Source organism: Staurois parvus, unplaced genomic scaffold (assembly GCF_062004578.1).
Source record: "Staurois parvus isolate SC_StPar_1 unplaced genomic scaffold, SC_StPar_1.0 ptg000259l, whole genome shotgun sequence".
In the NCBI taxonomy this organism is placed as follows: Eukaryota; Metazoa; Chordata; class Amphibia; order Anura; family Ranidae; genus Staurois; species Staurois parvus.
This window is the reverse complement of record NW_028318055.1, coordinates 639,589-661,899: the sequence shown is the minus strand read 5'-3', so window position 1 is coordinate 661,899 and position 22,311 is coordinate 639,589. Positions and strand designations below refer to the sequence as shown.

Sequence of the window (22,311 nt, the reverse complement as noted above, 5' to 3'; positions counted from 1 at the left end):
CCTTCGCCAGCAGATAAAAGGTAGATGAGTATCCTGTGGCAGGAAACCACTTGATAAAAACTAAGCAGCTGAGTAGTTGTGTGGCCACTGGACCTCCTTGATCCGGTGGCGTGACGTCACAGGTGTGTGTGGCTCCTCCTTGACGCGTTTCGCACATCTAGTGCATTCTCAAAAGGGGTGATGTCATAGTAGCCTGGACGTCATTTACAGTGCTATTTATAGGGCTTACTAGGCGCCATAAAATGAGCAGGCGCCATTTTGCCGGTGATCTGCGAATGGATGGGCGCCTTTTCCTGGTAGTCCGTCCGGACACTGAGCAGCTAACAGTCCACATCAGCAGGGAAAGACCCTGTTGCTATCCTCAAAGGTACCTGCTAGACCCGTCTAAGCTAGCTTGTAGGATTTTAGGAGGCACTTAGAAAAAGGCCTGTGTGGCGGATAAATATCCACGAGCGCGTTCCTTCACTATTGCGCATGCATGGAAAGTTACGGGCGCCATTTTACTAGAGCTTTATTCTTAGGGAAGGATTTAGTGTCCGCGAGCACATGCGTCTATTATTGCGCATGCGCGGAAAGTTACGGGTGCCATTTTGCTAGAGCCTTGTTGATAGGGAAGAACACATTTGCGTCGTGTAAACAGTCTCAGCCCCATTTTCCAGGAGCCAAAGCAGCGATGGACCAGTAATACCAAACAAAGGCAGAACATTAGCAGTTAAAATGTAAACAATATAAGCCGTGCGGCCAAATGAATGGCTGCAGAAGGGTCATATACTCAGATCTATAAATCCGGGTACAATCGTATAGTGCGCATGTGCGCAAAATCCGATGCCATTTTCCCTAAGCCTTGGGATTGAGTGGCTAAAACTGGACATTTATCCATAGAGCAGAGACACCGGGGGCAAATACCGTGTGCTACTCATTGTACAGCGGAGTAAAAATAAATGTCTCTATTCTGAATATAAACGCAATAAATGATATAAGAATGTATATATTCTGAATGTAAAAACAATAAATGGATATTCTAGAATGATTCATATGTGCCCAATGTACTATAAAAACATACTGTCATATTGATAGGAAAATGTACTATCAAATAAATGAAAACTGTGAGCTGCTCAGTGTCTTTAAGGGTATAAAATCATAAAAGGATCAAAGCAAATGTATTATACACACAATTATAAATAAAAATTAAAATAAGTTAAATATAACGTCAGCATTCGATCATAAATAGTAAAATACCATAAATGTTAGTAGAATAATGTAATACTGTAGATAAAACAACAAAGTAAAATAAAAATAGAACTAAGGTTCAAAGCTGGGAACAATAAAACTAAAACATGTTAACTATACAGGTCTGCAAAAAAATGTTTTTCAAGAGCTGTTTTGGTTATTCCACGCACTTTGTTTTTTGGTGCGCTGAATCCGAAAATGACCTCCATTTTGTCATAGGACATCACGTTTCCTGACAATTTAGGTAACTATGTTAAATAAGGCAATACCTCAAAATAAATGGAAATAGACTTATAAAATTAAAGTTTTATTACAATTTTTTCATGAAAATCATTTTTTGAACTGAAATGAGCTCACCTACACACACTAAACTCGATTCTTCTTCCCTGTGAGGCTCCTCTTGGTGCATTTACACTTGTGAGTAGCATCTGGAATGTCTCTCTGAAGCATCCAACAGTCGTCTGCCATCATTGTAAGGCTCCATTTTCCCTGGTATCTCCTTTCCATCTCTGTAATGTCTTGGTGGAATCGTTCACCTTGTTCCTCATTCACAGCTCCCACATTTTCAGGAAAGTAGTCGAGGTGGGACTGGAGGAAATACACTTTCAAACTCATCAGGCAACCTAAAGCTTGAAATGCTTTCAGCATTCGTCCGACGATCTTTTTGTAGTGAGGATCTTTGTTATTGCCTGAAAATTTCTGTACAACTTCTGTAAATGCAATCCACCCTTCTTTGTGAGGATCCGTCATGGTATTGAATCCACCCTTCTCTGTGAGGATCCGTCATGGTATTGAATCCACCCTTCTCTGTGAGGATCCGTCATGGTATTGAATCCACCCTTCTTTGTGAGGATCCGTCATGGTATTGAATCCACCCTTCTTTGTGAGGATCCGTCATGGAATTGAATCCACCCTTCTTTGTGAGGATCCGTCATGGTATTGAATCCACCCTTCTTTGTGAGGATCCGTCATGGTATTGAATCCACCCTTCTTTGTGAGGATCCGTCATGGTATTGACAAACTCTTGATCAACTATAAGCCTTCTAATGTCTGGTCCGATGAACACACCTTCCTTCAATTTTGCCTCCGACAGGCCTGGAAACTTGGTGACCAAGTATTTGAAGCATTCTCCATCTCTTGGAAGTGATTTTACGAATTGCTTCATCAATCCCAATGTTATGTGGAGAGGTGGTAGAAGAACTTTATGGGAAGGTACCAAAGTTTCTCGGAAGACATTTTTTTCACCAACTGTTAGCACCCTCGGCTGCCAACTCTTCTTGGTCCAGTGACTTTGTGGGTCTCAACTGTCCCATAGACACAGAAAACGAGGGTATTTGGTATCCCACCCACTGGATTCTTCAGGAAAGATGAACCCCTTCTACCATTAGAAGCACAGACTCAGGGCTGAGGCTTACACATACAGCATGCTGCTGAGCATCCCAGTAGTCAGACATGTCACTCAGAGCAGCACTTATATTCACCCCCTTTGCAGGGGGGGAGGGGCAGAGATTGTTTACCTGCAAATAACAACAAAGGGCCAGAAGAGAACTAGGGAAATGAGGAAATAGAATTTTTTTCCCCTAAAACTTGCTTAGCTTATGTATATATTGCTGACCATCAGATTTACAGTGCTAGATTTATTTAACATAACTCGGATAACCCCTTTAAGGTTTTTTTGGCATTTTATATCTTAAATGCACTTATGTGAATTAATTATTATTATTATTATTATTATACAGTATTTATATAGCGCCAAAGGGTATGCTCAGTGCTGTACAGTAGCAGGGGGGGCAGAACATGAGACAAGACAGTAACAATACAATACACGAGGGGTGCGAGGGCCCTGCTCTTTGGAGCTTACAATCTAGGGGGGAGGGGGAAGGTGGTACAGGAGGAGATAGCTGTGGGGGATGGAGTGGTGGGAGGAGTGGAGGAGGTTAGTTGTTAGGTGAGGTCGGGTGTTAGGTGAGGTTGGGGTAGGCTTCCCTGAAGAGGAGGGTTTTCAGGGTGCGCCTGAAGGTGAGGAGGGTAGGTGACCGTCTGATGGATTGGGGTAGGGAGTTCCAGAGGATGGGGGAAGTCCTGCAATCGGGCGTGGGAGGAGGAGACCAGGGAACTAGAGAGTAGGAGGTCCTGTGAGGAGCGGAGGGCACGGGTAGGGTAGTATTTGGGTATCGGGTCAGTTATGTAGTTCGGGGCGGCATTGTGAATGGCTTTGTAGGTCAGAGTTAGCAGTTTGAATTTGATGCGTTGGGCAATCGGGAGCCAATGAAGGGATTGGCAGAGGGGGGAGGCAGATGTGGAGCGCTTGGTGAGGTGGATGAGTCTGGCCGCTGAGTTTAGGATTGTTAATAGTAATTTGGACTTTAAATTTGGTTAAAAACCCATAATATAAAAAAAATACCAAAAATTTAAAAAATTTATAAATTTGAAGACAATTTTGCATTTTGTGGCAAATCATGACGTCTAGGAGTTTTTTCAATATTTTATTTGTTTTCTGCACACCAAAATACATGGAAATTAGATGAAAATAATCAGACAGCTTTGTAGTCGCAGACCTGTGGCATGAAAGGGCTACAGGGTGGCCACCAGAGATTGGCCATTTATTTGTCTATTATTTTGTAATTTTGAACAATATTCTTTCCCACTTAAACCAGTTACAGATTTCACGCCCAACTCCAGGAAACCTTAAAATCCTCCCAGTGGGACTGCACCTGCACTGCGAGGGTTAACTACTTGTTCCTGTTTAGGGGCCACAGAATCATTTTTACTTGCCCGATACACTCCCCCAGCAGAAGGTGCTCCCACGTGCTTTGTCAGCAGACTGTCCCTTGGGCTGTGGTCTAGGTGATGTCCGAGGACCGCAGCCCGCCGGAGTGTGGGGGAGGAGAGGCTGCGGGGACCAGTCTAGCAGGGCAGAGGAGCCCGCAGGATCGGACGATCACGTAAATGAAACACTTCTAAACCAGCAGTGATCCTTTGCAGCGCAGACGCAGCCCAATGTAAGGAAGGATTATTAGGTTTCTTAAAGTTCAGCTTTAATTGGAGCAAATATTGAAAAAGCAAAGAGGCAAAAAATGACCTTTTTAAGGAATCTACGTGAAAAGGATCCATAGATACAAAGATTCAGGAAGGGGAATTTGAATGCAAATTTTGACATTTACAAGAAAAGTTTTGATATTTCCCTTCTGCTGTCATGGTTTTCATTGAGTGTTAAATGACTCGAGAGTGTTTGGGAATTACAATTCTTCCTCCAGCCATCCATGCAATTTGTGCGTTTATTGCCCCCACCAAGGCTTTGTAAAGTAGATCTCCAGTTTGAGCAAAAAAAAACTGCACATACTTTTTAAAATGTCACTAAACCCACAACAGTAAAATCAATCTGTAGATGCAGTAAAGCATGCTGGTTATTCTCACTGTGGAACTTAAGGGGTTAATCATCTGCATTGTTTAAAAAGGATGTTTAATCCTGTCTTCTCTGATCCTACCCTTCTTCTACTGTCCCCGACTCATCTCCTGATAGAAGAGAGCCTTGAGAGAAAGCTGCACATGCTCAGTTTAGTGTGTATTGTGAGAGATTTTTTTTGGGGGGGGGGGGGGGAGGGAGTACATGTGATGAGCACAGGGCCAATCATCGCTGTCCAGACAGAGGGTCAGGGGTCCTGCAGTCTCATAGGACAGTGAGAGGAGAATGCAGACTGCTCCTACAAGCTTTAACCAGTGCTCTGTTGGATACTGATAGACCTCACAAGACTGCTATATGCTTCTGAGGAGAAAAGGCATTTAGCAGTTTATATTTACTAAAATAATTTCATTTCCATGTTCTGTGTACTGTGGGAGACCAGATATAGTGAATGCGGGGTCCGGGGAGACCAGATATAGTGAATGTGGGGTCCGGGGAGAGCGGATATAGTGAATGCGGGGTCCGGGGAGACCAGATATAGTGAATGCGGGGTCCGGGGAGACCAGATATAGTGAATGCGGGGTCCGGGGAGACCAGATATAGTGAATGCGGGGTCCGGGGAGAGCGGATATAGTGAATGCGGGGTCCGGGGGAGACCGGATATAGTGAATGCGGGGTCCGGGGAGAGCAGATATAGTGAATGCGGGGTCCAGGGGGAGACCGGATATAGTGAATACGGGGTCCGGGGGAGACCGGATATAGTGAATACGGGGTCCGGGGAGACCGGATATAGTGAATGCAGGGTCCGGGGAGAGCAGATATAGTGAATGCGGGGTCCAGGGAGAGCAGATATAGTGAATGCGGGGTCCAGGGAGAGCAGATATAGTGAATGCGGGGTCCGGGGAGAGTGGATATAGTGAATGCGGGGTCCGGGGAGAGCAGATATAGTGAATGCGGGGTCCAGGGAGAGCAGATATAGTGAATGCGGGGTCCGGGGGAGACCGGATATAGTGAATGCGGGGTCCGGGGAGAGCGGATATAGTGAATGCGGGGTCCGGGGAGAGCGGATATAGTGAATGCGGGGTCCGGGGAGAGCGGATATAGTGAATGCGGGGTCCAGGGAGAGCAGATATAGTGAATGCGGGGTCCGGGGAGAGCGGATATAGTGAATGCGGGGTCCGGGGAGACCGGATATAGTGAATGCAGGGTCCGGGGGAGACCGGATATAGTGAATGCGGGGTCCGGGGAGACCGGATATAGTGAATGCAGGGTCCGGGGAGAGCGGATATAGTGAATGCGGGGTCCGGGGAGAGCGGATATAGTGAATGCGGGGTCCGGGGAGAGCGGATATAGTGAATGCGGGGTCCGGGGAGAGCGGATATAGTGAATGCGGGGTCCGGGGAGAGCGGATATAGTGAATGCGGGGTCCGGGGAGAGCGGATATAGTGAATGCGGGGTCCGGGGAGAGCGGATATACTGAATGCGGGGTCCGGGGAGAGCGGATATACTGAATGCGGGGTCCGGGGAGAGCGGATATAGTGAATGCGGGGTCCGGGGAGAGCGGATATAGTGAATGCGGGGTCCGGGGAGAGCGGATATAGTGAATGCGGGGTCCGGGGAGAGCGGATATAGTGAATGCGGGGTCCGGGGAGACCAGATATAGTGAGTGCGGGGTCCGGGGAGAGCGGATATAATAAATGTGGGGTCCAGGGAGAGCGGATATAGTGAATGCAGGGTCCGGGGAGAGGGGATATAGTGAATGCGGGGTCCGGGGAGAGCGGATATAGTGAATGCGGGGTCCGGGGAGACCGGATATAGTGAATGCGGGGTCCGGGGAGAGCGGATATAGTGAATGCGGGGTCCGGGGAGACCAGATATAGTGAGTGCGGGGTCCGGGGAGAGCGGATATAATAAATGTGGGGTCCAGGGAGAGCGGATATAGTGAATGCAGGGTCCGGGGAGAGGGGATATAATAAATGCGGGGTCCAGGGAGAGCGGATATAGTGAATGCAGGGTCCGGGGAGAGGGGATATAATAAATGCGGGGTCCGGGGAGAGCGGATATAGTGAATGCGGGGTCCGGGGAGAGCGGATATAGTGAATGCGGGGTCCGGGGAGAGCGGATATAATAAATGTGGGGTCCGGGGAGACCAGATATAGTGAATGCGGGGTCCGGGGAGACCAGATATAGTGAATGCGGAGTCCGGGGAGAGCGGATATAATAAATGCGGGGTCCGGGGAGAGCGGATATAGTGAATGCGGGGTCCGGGGAGAGCGGATATAGTGAATGCGGGGTCCGGGGAGACCGGATATAGTGAATGCGGGGTCCGGGGAGAGGGGATATAATAAATGCGGGGTCCGGGGAGAGGGGATATAATAAATGCGGGGTCCAGGGAGAGCGGATATAGTGAATGCAGGGTCCGGGAAGAGGGGATATAATAAATGCGGGGTCCGGGGAGAGCGGATATAGTGAATGCGGGGTCCGGGGAGAGCGGATATAGTGAATGCGGGGTCCGGGGAGAGCGGATATAGTGAATGCGGGGTCCGGGGAGAGCGGATATAGTGAATGCGGGGTCCGGGGAGAGCGGATATAGTGAATGCGGGGTCCGGGGAGAGCGGATATAGTGAATGCGGGGTCTGGGGAGAGCGGATATAGTGAATGCGGGGTCCGGGGAGAGCGGATATAGTGAATGCGGGGTCCGGGGAGAGCGGATATAGTGAATGCGGGGTCCGGGGAGACCGGATATAGTGAATGCGGGGTCCGGGGAGAGCGGATATAATAAATGCGGGGTCCGGGGAGAGCGGATATAGTGAATGCTGGGTCCGGGGAGAGCGGATATAGTGAATGCGGGGTCCGGGGAGAGCGGATGTAGTGAATGCTGGGTTTGGGGAGAGCGGATGTAGCGAATGCGGGGTCCGGGGAGAGCGGATGTAGCGAATGCGGGGTCCGGGGAGAGCGGATATAGCGAATGCGGGGTCCGGGGAGAGCGGATATAGTGAATGCGGGGTCCGGGGAGAGCGGATATAGTGAATGCGGGGTCCGGGGAGAGCGGATATAGTGAATGCGGGGTCCGGGGAGAGCGGATATAGTGAATGCGGGGTCCGGGGAGAGCGGATATAGTGAATGCGGGGTCCGGGGAGAGCGGATATAGTGAATGCGGGGTCCGGGGAGAGCGGATATAGTGAATGCGGGGTCCGGGGAGAGCGGATATAGTGAATGCGGGGTCCGGGGAGAGCGGATATAGTGAATGCGGGGTCCGGGGAGAGTGGATATAGTGAATGCGGGGTCCGGGGAGAGCGGATATAGTGAATGCGGGGTCCGGGGAGACCGGATATAGTGAATGCGGGGTCCGGGGAGAGCGGATATAGTGAATGCGGGGTCCGGGGAGACCAGATATAGTGAGTGCGGGGTCCGGGGAGAGCGGATATAATAAATGCGGGGTCCAGGGAGAGCGGATATAGTGAATGCAGGGTCCGGGGAGAGGGGATATAATAAATGCGGGGTCCGGGGAGAGCGGATATAGTGAATGCGGGGTCCGGGGAGAGCGGATATAGTGAATGCGGGGTCCGGGGAGAGCGGATATAATAAATGCGGGGTCCGGGGAGACCGGATATAGTGAATGCGGGGTCCGGGGAGACCGGATATAGTGAATGCGGAGTCCGGGGAGAGCGGATATAATAAATGCGGGGTCCGGGGAGAGCGGATATAGTGAATGCGGGGTCCGGGGAGAGCGGATATAGTGAATGCGGGGTCCGGGGAGACCGGATATAGTGAATGCGGGGTCCGGGGAGAGCGGATATAGTGAATGCGGGGTCCGGGGAGAGCGGATATAGTGAATGCGGGGTCCGGGGAGACCGGATATAGTGAATGCGGGGTCCGGGGAGAGCGGATATAGTGAATGCGGGGTCCGGGGAGAGCGGATATAGTGAATGCGGGGTCCGGGGAGAGCGGATATAGTGAATGCGGGGTCTGGGGAGAGCGGATATAGTGAATGCGGGGTCCGGGGAGAGCGGATATAGTGAATGCGGGGTCCGGGGAGACCAGATATAGTGAATGCTGGGTCCGGGGAGAGCGGATATAGTGAATGCGGGGTCCGGGGAGACCGGATATAGTGAATGCGGGGTCCGGGGAGAGCGGATATAATAAATGCGGGGTCCGGGGAGACCAGATATAGTGAATGCTGGGTCCGGGGAGAGCGGATATAGTGAATGCGGGGTCCGGGGAGAGCGGATGTAGTGAATGCTGGGTTTGGGGAGAGCGGATGTAGCGAATGCGGGGTCCGGGGAGAGTGGATGTAGCGAATGCGGGGTCCGGGGAGAGCGGATATAGTGAATGCGGGGTCCGGGGAGAGCGGATATAGTGAATGCGGGGTCCGGGGTTTAGTAACACTTTAGTAATTTATTTTTGTACTACAATTGAAACAAGCAATTACAGCATTGTACATTCCATATTATGCATATTAGTTGCTGGTAATACGGTGCTTCACAGAAGGGGTAGTTAGGACGAGATTCTAGGGAAGGGGGGATGGGGAAATGTAGTTCTCTGGAGGCTGCAGTGCCTGCGTTCCTTGAGGTGCATGCGCCAGTCCACACACACAGGGGTTTGTTCACTCCGCTGGGTCACTCAGAATCTTCTGCTTAGAAACCAATCGGCTTCCAGGTATTATTGCCAAAGCTTAGATGAAGAAGCTGAGGTTAGAAGCTGATTGGCTGCCATGCACAGCTGCACCAGATCCTCAGTGAACCCGCTTTAGTAAATAGACCCCATAGAGTTGAAGGACAAACAAAAACATTTGCAAATGGTGCCGCATCACATAAAAATAATAACTAAACACATAATTGGTACTTGTCTGTTAATTCACCGGATTTATTTATATATTTATATTTTTTATATATATAGTTTTTATATATATATATAAATAAATCCGGTGAATTAACAGACAAGTACCAAATAATCATTGGGGGAAGATTTACTAAAACTTGTGATACATAATCTGGTGCAGCTCTGCATGGCAACCAATCAGCTTCCAGCTTTTTATGTCAAAGCTTAATTGAACAAGCTGAAGTTAGGCTGGCCATACACGATACAATTTTCTGCCCAATTTCTTTTAGATTTACCTTCAAATGTGGTCAGAAAACTGTAAGAAAATGGTATAGTGTATGGCCAGCCTTAGAAGCTGATTGGCTGCCATGCACAGGCGCATGTGATCCTGAGTGAACCCGCTTTAGTAAATAAACCCCATAGAGTTGAAGGACAAACAAAAATGTTCCAAACGGTGCTGTAGCAAAATTCTATTAAAAAAACAAACAAAAAAAAAAAGAGGAATTGCATAAAAATAACTAAACTAATAATTTCTGGGGGAGATTAATGCAGGCCATAGATGGGTTGTTAATCGTCTGATTTTTTGTCTGAAAGAAAAATCGGCCAATTTTCGTACCGTTAGTGGATTAGTTCGTCGGCCGTTTTTCGTGTATTTTGCACTTTCAGATTATCAGTTATGTTGGGAAATTTGCAGCCGATTTGGACGATTGGACGATTTTCCCAGCTATGATGGCCAAATCGAACGATCGTTTTAACAATAAAAAAATCTGCACATGAGCCGTGACCTGCAGGGACAGAAGGTTTGGGATGAACTTTATGATTTGGTAGGACGATTTTTTTATTCGTTGGTGGTAACGTCTGCCGAACAATCGACCGATTTTTTCATTTATCGTTCGAGAAATCGGCCGATGTTCGACCCGTCTATGGTCTGCATTACTAAAACTTGTGCACAGAATCTGGTGCAGCTCTGCATGGTAACCAATCAGCTTCCAGGTTATTATGTCAAAGTTTAATTGAACGATCTGAAGTTAGAAGCTGATTGGTCGCTAAGCACAGCTGCACCAGATTCTGTGCACAAAGTTTAGTAAATTCCCCCCATTTTTTCATATAAAAATTCGATATCCAGTAAGTCACATCCTTACAAGTGATCATGTATTCCGGGTTCACATACAAGTGTTTTCTGCAGCGTTTTACAGAAACGCAGTGCAGTCCATTTAACATGACTTCCTATGGGACGCGTTCACATCTCCGCGTTTTCACCCGTTGTGTTTTTTGGGATGGGTCAGGGACCTGCATTTTTTATACGTTTTTTTTCCCCTTGCTGTTAGGTGGATTTAAAACGCATCAAAAGCAAGGGAAAAATACACTACATGCTTCTCTTCAGCATTTCCATTGAAGTCTATAGAACCAAAAACGCAACTTTTTGCTTTCAAAAAAGTCCTGGCCTTTTCCAAAAAACACAACGGGTGGAAACGCGGAGATGTGAACGCGTCCCATAGGAAATCATGTTAAATCGACTGCACTGCGTTTCTGCAAAACTTGCAAGGACATGATTTACTGGATATCAAATTTTTATATGACAAAATGTGGGGAAATTTACTAAAACCTGTGCACAGAATCTGTGCATAGCTGTGCTTAGTGACCAATCGGCTTCTAACTTCAGCTTGTTCAGTTAAGCTTTGACATAATAACCTGGAAGCTGATTGGTTACCATGCAGAGCTGCACCAGATTCTGTGCACCAGTTTTAGTAAATCTCCCCCAGCAATTATTAAGTGTTCCTGCATGGCGACCACTTCCTGTCATCTCACATATATATTCTTATTATTATAGCCAAATTTACCCCCCTAACTCCTCCCACATGTACCCCCCTAACTCCTCCCACAGTTCTTACACTACATAGACAGTAATATACCGAAACGTGCGGATTGTTCCCGATTGGTGTGCTATTACTTTGTGGAACGTTTCACCGAATGGTTCACGAAATATCGGCGTTTTTGTGGTGAAATTGGTCCCATAGGAATGAATGGCGGAATGTTCAAAACTAGAGTGGGAGCTGACAAAAGCTAGAGTGTGAGCTGAAAAATCAGGACATGATTTCTAAACTGCCATCACTCCCTCATTTTCAAGCCCACCTACACAAATCTTATATCAAAACGTTCAGCTATCCCGGCTGCCACTAAAAATGTCCACGGCTAAGCCATAGTCCTGATAGTTTTCACAATATGACCATTTGTTTGCAACTCATGCCGCCCATTGACATTCATTGAAACTCCACTCTAGCCACCTCAAATTTGAAGGGCAGTTTCTTAACTGCGACTGTGCCTTCATTTTTAATATTTCAGAGACATACTATGCATCAAAATGTAGGTCTGGGTCTTGTGAGTCTCACAATATAAAGCTCATCGCTTTAGGATTTATAGTTTTTAAAACTACGACCATTTGAAGACGCCAGTGAAGTGAGCAAGTTGGAGCAGTTTGTTTTTAACCGCTCTTCTCTGCCCTATTTGAAATCTAATTTTGAATTGGTGACAGTTTGGCCGGCTTCTGGTTAGAGGTTTGGAAATGAGTTTTCTACAGTAGAGAGTATCTGAGGTGATAATGCTGCGAATGTGTTTATAAATGTAGTTTTCATGTAACTGTGAAGCACTTCGGGCGACAACATCGCAATTCAATGTGCTATAGAAATCATTCAACGTTCAAATGCATTTCTCACTCTATCCAGCTTGCCATGTACACTGCTTACATTTCATCAATCAATTGGTTAGTGTAATGTTTACTATCTTTACTCACTCCACCCACTCCACACAGTTACTCCGCCCAGTCCAACCTTTTCACAGTTACTCCGCCCACTCCAACCACACAAGTTACTCCGCCCACTCCACCCAGTTACTCCGCCCACTCCAACCACACAACAGTAACTCCACCCACTCCATCCAGTTACTCCGCCCACTCCAACCACACAACAGTAACTCCGCCCACTCCATCCAGTTACTCCGCCCACTCCAACCACACAACAGTTACTCCGCCCACTCCAACCACACAACAGTTACTCAAGCCACCCCACCCAGTTACTCCGCCCACTCCAACCACACAACAGTTACTCAAGCCACCCCACCCAGTTACTCCGCCCACTCCAACCACACAACAGTTACTCAAGCCACTCCACCCAGTTACTTCGCCCACTCCAACCTTTTCACAGTTACTCCAGCCACTCCAACCACACAACAGTTACTCCGCCCACTCCACCCAGTTACTCCGCCCACTCCAACCTTTTCACAGTTACTCCAGCCACTCCAACCACACAACAGTTACTCAAGCCACTCCACCCAGTTACTCCGCCCACTCCAGTTGTAGACTACTGGTGGAGGCAAGAACACTTCACACAATTTACCCAGAAATTGGAGCTTTTCTAGTTAGTTTAGTTATTTTTATGCAATTCCTTGTTTTTTTTTTGTTTGTTTTTTTTGGTATAGAATTTTGCTACAGCACCATTTGGAACATTTTTGTTTGTCAGCTTCTAAGGCTGGCCATACACTATACAATTTTCTTACAGTTTTCTGACCAATTTCCTTTAGATTTACCTTCCACAGTTGAAGGTAAATCTAAAGGAAATTGTGCAGAAATTGGACAGAAATTTGTACAGTGTATGGCCAGCCTAACCTCAGCTTGTTCAATTAAGCTTTGGCAATAAAACCTGGAAGCTGATTGGTTTCTATGTAGAGTTGCCCCAGATTTTCCACTCTTCAGCTTTAGTAAGTAAACCCCAATTTGTAACATTTAAGTCCTCCGTAGAGTTCTTAGATATTGATTCTCTACCCCTTGTGCTGAAGGAGTAAATCTATACTCTGAACCAGGGGTGGACTGACCAGTGGGGAACTCGGGCAATGCCCGAGGGCCTGGGGTCAGTAAGGGGCCCCATGAGATGTCCCTGGTACATTTCATAGGCTTTTTTGGGTGTGGTTTGAGTGTGGGCGAGGACACAGGGGCCCCATGATCCCCTATTGCCCAGGGGCCCCATGAGTTGTCAGTCCGCCCCTGCTCTGAAGCCCCACCTGTGGAAATTGTCTCACTGTTTTGTTCTGGCTTTTGTTTGTAGGAAGGTCACTGGGCACTTCTGATCTCCAACAATTGTGCCCTTGTGTTGAGCCTGCATTGATCTACGCAGAAGTGGTGTGAATGAGCCATTCAATAAAATATTTGTGATTCCAGAGAGATGTTGCAGAGAGATTCTAGAGCAGGGGTGGGAAAACTTTTTGACTTGAGGGTCGCAATGGGTTCATATATTGGACCCGGGGGCTGGACCAAGAGTAGATGAATGATGTGTATGTGTCATCCATAGTAAGTATAGTAATATTCCCCCATAGTAAGCATAGTAATTAATCCCCCATATAGTAATTCATCCCCCATATAGTAATTCATCCCCCATAGTAATTCATCCCCCATATAGTAATTCATCCCCCATATAGTAATTCATCCCCCATAGTAATTCATCCCCCATATAGTAATTCATCCCCCCTATAGTAATTCATCCCCCCTATAGTAATTCATCCCCCCTATAGTAATTCATCCCCCCTATAGTAATTCATCCCCCCATATAGTAATTCATCCCCCCTATAGTAATTCATCCCCCATAGTAATTCATTCACTTACCTTTGCTCCGCGCGTTCCTCTCGCCGTGTTCCCGCGCCATTCCGGTCTTCAGGGCGGACTGTGAGAGGAGCCTAGCTCCCCTCACATTCGTCACGCTGCCCCGCCTACACACATCCTGACAGCCATCCTGACAGTATCACGCTCCACAGGCCGGATTAAAAGGTCCGCCGGGCCGTAGTTTGCCCATTGCTGTTCTAGAAGCAAGACTTTGGTTTTATAAACACCGTATGTTGTGGCAGAAAGAATTGTTCGATTTTAAATTTGTTTTTAGAACTACAGAGAAAACATGTAAAGTGTTTCATTATCTTCACTGTGAATTAAATATATTCTTTTCTTTTTCTAAAAGGTATTCTTCGATTTGATGCGAGAAATCCGCGCCCGAAAGATGGAGGACAGCAAAGAAAAGAATGGCAAGAAGAAGAGAAAAAGCTTAGCCAAGAGGATAAGAGAGAGATGCTGCATTTTATAATGAAGACCTCACATCCTCACTCCTTTTTTTTTGTTTGTTTTGTTTTTTTTTTGTTTTTATTGATAAGAACCATTACTTGTTAGCATGCCCTCAGACGGCTCTGGTGTCCAGCTGTCATTTTCATTTTGGAGACATTACATTCCACTAAAAAGCATGATTGGGACACTGCTCTGGACCGACCACTACAAAGCAAAAATCACACTAACTACATCACCTGGAAATGAAACCCACCTGGAAGACGTGCTGCGACTTACCTGTGTAATGGTTTTGAATGTATATGTTTTGAGTGTGGATGCGATGATGTATATGTTTTGAGTCTGTGAATACTTCTTTTCTGGGGTGAATATGCTTCTCCATCTCTCTATTCCTACTTTTAAATAGAGCAGCCGCACCGACTGACATTAAACCTGAACTGTGGGCAAATATAAAAATACAATAGAAAGCAAGGAATCCATAGAAAGTTGCATCTAGTTTAGGTATCAAGAGTTTGATTTGGTACCATTCTACTGTACAGTAGTACACAGACCTGGGAACAGATGCCCAGTACGCAAATCCTAGAGTTCTGCTGACAAGTGACATGCTGACTGGAGGACAGAGCACAGCGATTTCTGGTTTGTCACTTCACCTATACTGTCTAATGAAATATAATAAAAACCTTTTTGTGATAAACCAAAATTAAATATAAAAATAAAATAACATTCAACTATAGAGTGTCCAATTCCAATAAAGTCTCAAATGTGTCCAATAATGTCCAAAATGCCAAACTTTCATCCAATAAGGAGGATTGGCTCCTATTAGTCCAGCGAAAACCTCAAAAATAAGAAATATATATACTCTAGTGCAGGGGTGGCTAACCTGTGGCTCTCCAGCTGTTGTGGAACTACATTTCCCATGAGGCATTGCAAAGATGGGAAGTTACTGACTTGCAGAGGCATGATGGAACTTGTAGTCCTGCAGCAGCTGGAGAGCCGCAGGTTGGCCACCCCTGCTCTAGTGCATTACCTTTTATATACAAATAAACCAATTTGTGCAAATCATAAACCACTCCAAAAAAATGTGCAAACAAAACAAAAAAAAAAAAAGTCTATATATAAATGCAGAAAAACACAAACTGTGAACACTCTGTGATCGCTGCAACGCTGTGTACACTCTGTGATCGCTGCAACGCTGTGTACACTCTGTGATCGCTGCAACGCTGTGTACACTCCGTGATCGCTGCAACGCTGTGTACACTCCGTGATCGCTGCAACGCTGTGTACACTCCGTGATCGCTGCAACGCTGTACACTCTGTGATCGCTGCAACGCTGTGTACACTCCGTGATCGCTGCAACGCTGTGTACACTCCGTGATCGCTGCAACACTGTACACTCCGTGATCGCTGCAACGCTGTGTACACTCCGTGATCGCTGCAACGCTGTGTACACTCCGTGATCGCTGCAACGCTGTGTACACTCTGTGATCGCTGCAACACTGTACACTCTGTGATCGCTGCAACACTGTACACTCCGTGATCGCTGCAACACTGTACACTCTGTGATTGTGCGTTTTGTCACTTCCGGACTTTTTTGTTTTGTTTGCACATTTTTTTGGAGTGGTTTGTGATTTGCACAAATTGGTTTATACAGGTAATGCACTAGAGTATATATATTTCTTATTTTTGAGGTTTTCGCTGGACTAATAGGAGCCAATCCTTCTTATTGGATGAAAGTTTGGAATTTTGGACTTTATTGGACACATTTGCGACTTTATTGGAATTGGACACTCTATAGTTGAATGTTATTTTATTTTAATATTTAATTTTGGTTTATCACAAAAAGGTTTTTATTATAGTAAACTTTCTATGGAGAAAGTGTGACTTTTTGGTGGGATCATAGTGAAGGAGGTTATTGATTGTTTTGTTTACTGTCTAATGAAAGGCTGGGGGACATGAATAGCCAAGCTGTATAGCCATAGAAAAGAGTCAGGTCACAATCTGTCTGCTATGTTTCATCTCTGTGTAAATCTTAAGACTGGCTGGAAAAAATCAGAAATCCATAAGCAGGTGAAACCGCTACCAGATATGTATTTCAGCTGCATACGTTGTTGCCTGCCTGTAGTCCAGCTTTAGTGTAGGTTCAGTATGATTTTGATGGCTAAAACAAAGTAAGCTACTTTTATATTTTGCGTGATTTTTTTATACAGAAGTTTAAACATACAAAGGAATCTCAAACTATATGCCTGCGGCTCCATGCAAACTGGCTGACAAAAATGCTGCTCCTAAAGGAGTTTAGCATTTTGCCTGTGGAAGCAATTAATGGTGTCCATGAATATTAGTCTAGAGGCGTTTTTTTAAGCCCAGCATTTAGAGGCGGAAGAAAAACCTTTCTGTTTTGCGTTTTTTGAGAGCGTTTTTCTGGCAGGAAAAAAAAACGCTTAACGCTAAGCACTCCAGAATGGCAGTACAAAAAATACTCAACATAGCATTTTTTTCTCCCTGCTAAGAGAACTGGCATTTTTTTAAGCCAGTGTGCATGGAGCCTAAATAACTTCCATTTGTAGGTTCATAGGGATTTGCTTGGACAGCCCCCCTCTAGCCCCCATGTAGTAACGGGGGAACCCTCCTCTATAGTCCTGTAAGCAACAGTAACAATCTATTATGTAAAATATAAAGTTCATGATAGAACTACATCACAGCCTAATGTTTGGCTTACAGGACAGATTTCATGTGCAGGCGATCTCTGAACCTGTAGTTCCTTGCAGGCAATAAAGAGCAGGAAGGACACCTTCACATTACTGCTTAGGTTCAGAAACCGTTTTATTGACATTTATGATTTGGGATAAATAAATCAATTAAATAAATTCACTTTAAAAGTGCACCTGTCATCGTAGAAGAATGGGGCTGACGCTGCTTATTGTATGAAAGTGTTACTTGTCAGGTTATTACGAGTCCCTGTTTTCAGTACTTTGCGTCACTGATCCGGTACAAGTATGCAGATCACAGTCACGGGAAAAAAAAAATCGAAAATGTTATCTGAATGCTTGTTTTACATCAGGGCCACTGCGACAACCAGGGAGCGAGCATTTCTGGAAAGGAATGTGGGCCTCAACTGCAATCTTTCTCTCATGACAGCTTTTCTAGATTTCATTTGCGCTTTCAGTTTAAAGCCAAACTCCAGGTTTTCTTTCCCTTGAAATAGTTTGTTTGGGCCAAGCTTTTACTTTTCCTAATTGCTGCAACAATGTCAGAGCTGTATATAGCATCAGCTGTATACAGTATACAGCGCTGTGTCCTGGCAGCTGTTCAGGGACTTCCCATCTGCTTCCAGAACAAAATCGTGATGTCTACTGCCTGCCTTGCCACTTCAGCCAATCAGAGGAGGCCTTTCATTCATTGACATAAAACAAGGCTTCCTGTGAATGTTTGAGTGGGACTCGGTCAGATTCAACTTTGTTCCAGCAGCTGACTGACAGTCCCTGTACCACTGCCGATACACAGCGCTGTATACTGTATATGTAAGGTGTATACAGCGCTGACTGTGGGCACATCTATTAGTAAAGGAAAGCGTTTGATTAGGCCAGCTTGGTCCACGCAAACTATTTTTGACTGCCTTTAAAGTGTGCGCTCACCTTTTCAAAATTAAAAGTTGAACTAACACCTTATACCCTTATCCCATTGCACAACCGGCGCCTGCGCACCCCACCCTGTGCACCCCCGGAGTTAAACACTGCACTTACCCATGCAGCCGGTGTAGTGGTCCATTGATTCCAAAGCCCACTCTTCTTCCCTGTCTTTTCTTAAGGCTTCTGGGCCAGATCAGACTAATTCTGATTGGTGGAATGCTGGCACATGATTGCTTTGACTACTTGGATACTCACCTATCAGTCCCGGAAGACAGGGAAGAAAAGCAGGGCTTTCAAATCTCTGTACCTGTTCACTGGCTGCCTGGTCAGTGACTGCTAATCACCCACAGAGGTGTATTTACAGTGAGGACCAGGGGTGGTGGAGGGTGTTCACTTTTTCAATTTCTTTAAAAATTTGAACTTGCAATTTAAAGTAATTGAAACGGGTTGAATTGTTGCACCCAGTTACATTGTTATGTTGTGTGAACCATCTCTTAGGCAAGAAGTTCATAACACACAGAACACATGCGATATGAACATGTGATGCTTCAATACACGGCAGTGTCCGCTTTTTAAAAAAATTCTTCTTCAGCTCACTGCAATGCATTACAGCATGTCCATATAACATGTATGTTGGTTCTGTGTGCTTGCAGCACTTCACAATGTACTGCATTGCACACATCTAGAACATCCTGGTCTTTTTTCTGCACACAGTGGAGGTGTCAGACCTCTGGAAAGCCCACTGCTATCCCACAGAAGAGTCTTTCCTTGCAGCATGCTGCCGTTGGTGTGAACTGAATCCACAGAACAGAATTGCCTTGTTTCTTCCTTGGATAGTGCAACTCCACTGGGCGGGTGTGAACAAGACCTATTATTTTTCATGTGTTCTATTGGTGATCAGTATATTTGTCATCTGCTCTTCAGAATCGCACACTTCCAGCTAGCCATGTAGATGTCTTATCACGTTTCCTAGCAATCTGGCCGTGTAAGTAATTGCTGGTCATGAGCACTATGATTGGACAGAACAGGCTCAGTGCCGTGGAAATGCTGACTTTTTTTGGTGTTCTTTCAGCTGCTGCTTCTGCTGATTGAATATACTAGAAGGTTTTCCTGTACCATACCAAAGCACTTTCCAAACACAGATTGTGCTGGTCCTGAAGGGCTGATAGCTACACCTTTGGGCATAAAGAGGTTAAATAAAGCCCATAACGGTGACTCTCCATGCATCAAACAATTTATGTTCTGTCTGTCCGCTTCGACTTTTTTTTTTGGCTTCACTGTTTACAAGTTATAATAAGCAGAGTACTATTTCTGTTTCACTAATTATTTAGAAGTAGTCTTAAGCTGGCCATACTCTCTTAGACAGGGGTGGCCAACCTGCGGCTCTCCAGCTGCTGCAGGACTACAAGTTCCATCATGCCTCTGCAAGTCAGTAACTTCCCATCTTTGCAATGCCTCATGGGAAATGTAGTTCCACAACAGCTGGAGAGCCACAGGTTAGCCACCCCTGCGAGGTAACCAAAAAATAACAGATTTCTCTATCCGTGTTATACAATGGACAAATCTCCTGCTGCATGTATTGTTGTGACATTCACTCCCGGCTGAATACCTGAACGGGGGCCGTATCTGATTGGATGCAGCTGCTGTTTGTCCAAAAATTTTCCATCTGGCCTCTTCAGTTTCTCAAGAAAAGCAAGTTTGGCAGGAGAGTGGCGTCAGGGCCACCCAAGGAGCATGGATCATCAAGAATTTGCATAGTGTATGGCCAGCTTTACCCCCCCCCCCCCCCCTTCCTTATTTTTCATTGTTTTATATGGCGCTTGCCTCAATGGGGCAAGACCATTTGTGTGTCTCTTGCACAAGATCTTGTCATCTGCAAATACAAAAATACATTTAGATGTAGTACCAACAGCCTTATTTCTGAGTTATATTTGGAACAACACAGCACCCAATTGATGTCTAAGAGTAGTTTAGTTAGCAGGCCAATTATTGTTAAGTGTGCTAATAGCCCAGTGTTTCTCAACTCCAGTCCTCATGGACCCCCAACAGGTCATGTTTTCAGGATTTCCCTCAGATGAAACAGCTGTGGTAATTACTAAGGCAGTGAAACTGATCAAATCACCTGTGCAAAATAATGGAAATCCTGAAAACATGACCTGTTGGGGGTCCATGAGGACTGGAGTTGAGAAACACTGTAATAGAGCAACATATTTGTGGTCTTGACTCCATGGAACTCTGCCTTCGGCAACCTGTAGGTCTTTGGCTGTTATTTTACACAAAAGACTGTTAGCTGCTCTTAGCGGTTTCCAGATGTACAAGGCTAAACATTGGCTGAAAACTGCAGGTCTCCTACTGTGATTGTAATAAATGTATTTTATGACTTTTTTTATTGGATTTATTACATATTTAATACCAAATCCAACATGGATACAGCTAAGTAGCAAACCTCATCCTAATACTAGAACACTACTTCCCAGTCTGCCGTTCGGCACTTGTATGCATCCAGAATATGTCAAAGGTCTGGATCCTTTCCACTAAGGATGGAACCTTATTAAAAGAAGTAACTATCACAAAGTAAATATCTACAATTTAGATACGGCTTATAACAGGGTTGGACAAAGTATTGAAGAACTTAGACATCAGAGGACAGGAGCTTCAGACAATGCTGAAATAAATGAAATCGGTAAAAATCTGTATTTTTTTACACTGGCTATCTGGCTTCTAGTATTTGTCCAACTCCGACTTTTTAATGTCTGTTTTTCGGCACTGGTTTGGTCAAAAAAGTGTGTGTGACCTCCGATTTAACCTTCATTTTCTGTCGGTCTGGTCAGATTTGGTTTTAGTCTTCGTGATTTGCCTGTCAATCATCTTTTGATGACATTTTGCTTTCCACGATTTTTGACGATGAAGCTACTGATTTTGCAACCGTTTTAACCGGGCAACTAGCAAAAAAAATATTGAAGAGAAAACCTTTTCCAAGAGATGGAATTTTTGCTGTGAATTTGTCGTGTGATCATAAGCCAAGAAACACTGAACCTTATGATTGTCAACTGTATATAAATGTCAATTTCTCTGACCATATATCATTCAGATCCCATGTCCAGACTACATAACATTACATTTGGAGGACATTGTGGGCCTCAACTTATTTACTGTGATTGTTCCTATGTTGTAAACCACGTTTCTGACCACTAATGCTTTGAAGTGCACATGGTACCTGGGCACAGTGGAGCAAATCATTTTCTAAAATGTCCCAATGCTGATAAGAATGCAGCTGATCAGATGGTGTCCTACATCTACTGCCCATAATGTTCCTGATGGTAAGCTGTATTGTCATCCGTTTTGGTTCAGTCCACAAGATGCCCTCCTTCCCATTGTGTGTAGACAAAATGTGTATTTTAAATTGCTTTGCAGCTGTTGTGCTGGGTCTGTGGTATTATGAAGCTACTCGTTTCAGTTAATGTACAGGCTGATTCCACTACCCAGTTTTATATTTTGCCATTTGCTCCATTTCAAGATAAATAAAGTTCTGTTTTGTAATTTTGGATTAGCAGTATTATTTTTTTTCTTCTCAAAAATGGTCCTCCAAGACCCTAGAGATTTTATCTGACAATTAGAGTTATTATTATACAGGATTTATAGTGTCAACAGTGTGCACAGCGCTTTACAAAATGGAGGTAGACATTACAGTTACAATACAATTTGGTACAAGAGGAAACAGAGGGCCCTGATCCTGGGAGCTTACAATCTAGAAGGAAGGGTTGAATGATACAAAAGGTAATAGCTGTGGAGGGATGAGCTGATGGAGGAAATAAATGGCAGTTTACTAGGCAGAAGCAGGATAGGCTTCTTTAAAGAGAGGTTTTCAGGGATCGTCTAAAGGATAGATTAGGAGATAGCTGGACAGATTGCCTACGGAGTTCCATAGGATGGGAGAAGCTCGGGAGAAGTCCTGAAGGTGAGCATGGGAGGAGGTGACATGGGAACTAGAGAGCAGAAGGTCTTGGGAGGATCGAAGAGAACGGTTTGGTTCATATTTTGAGACCAGGTTGGTGATATAGCCGAGAGCAGATTTGTGGATGGCTTTGCAAGTTGTTAGTATTTTGAATTTTATTCGTTGGGTGAGTGGAAGCCAG

General features: G+C 45.3%; 1 protein-coding gene across 1 annotated transcript in view; it reads left to right on the top strand.

Moving 5' to 3' along the window:
• The window catches only part of RALA (RAS like proto-oncogene A), a 94,740-nt gene extending 73,020 nt beyond the window's left edge, over window positions 1–21,720 (top strand). Inside the window, exon 5 of the mRNA XM_089681094.1 lies at window positions 14,452–21,720. Coding sequence (XP_089537220.1) covers window positions 14,452–14,574 — 123 coding nt within the window. The 3' untranslated portion in view covers window positions 14,575–21,720. The remainder of the gene's footprint in view (window positions 1–14,451) is intronic.
• Window positions 21,721–22,311: the final 591 nt, after the last annotated feature.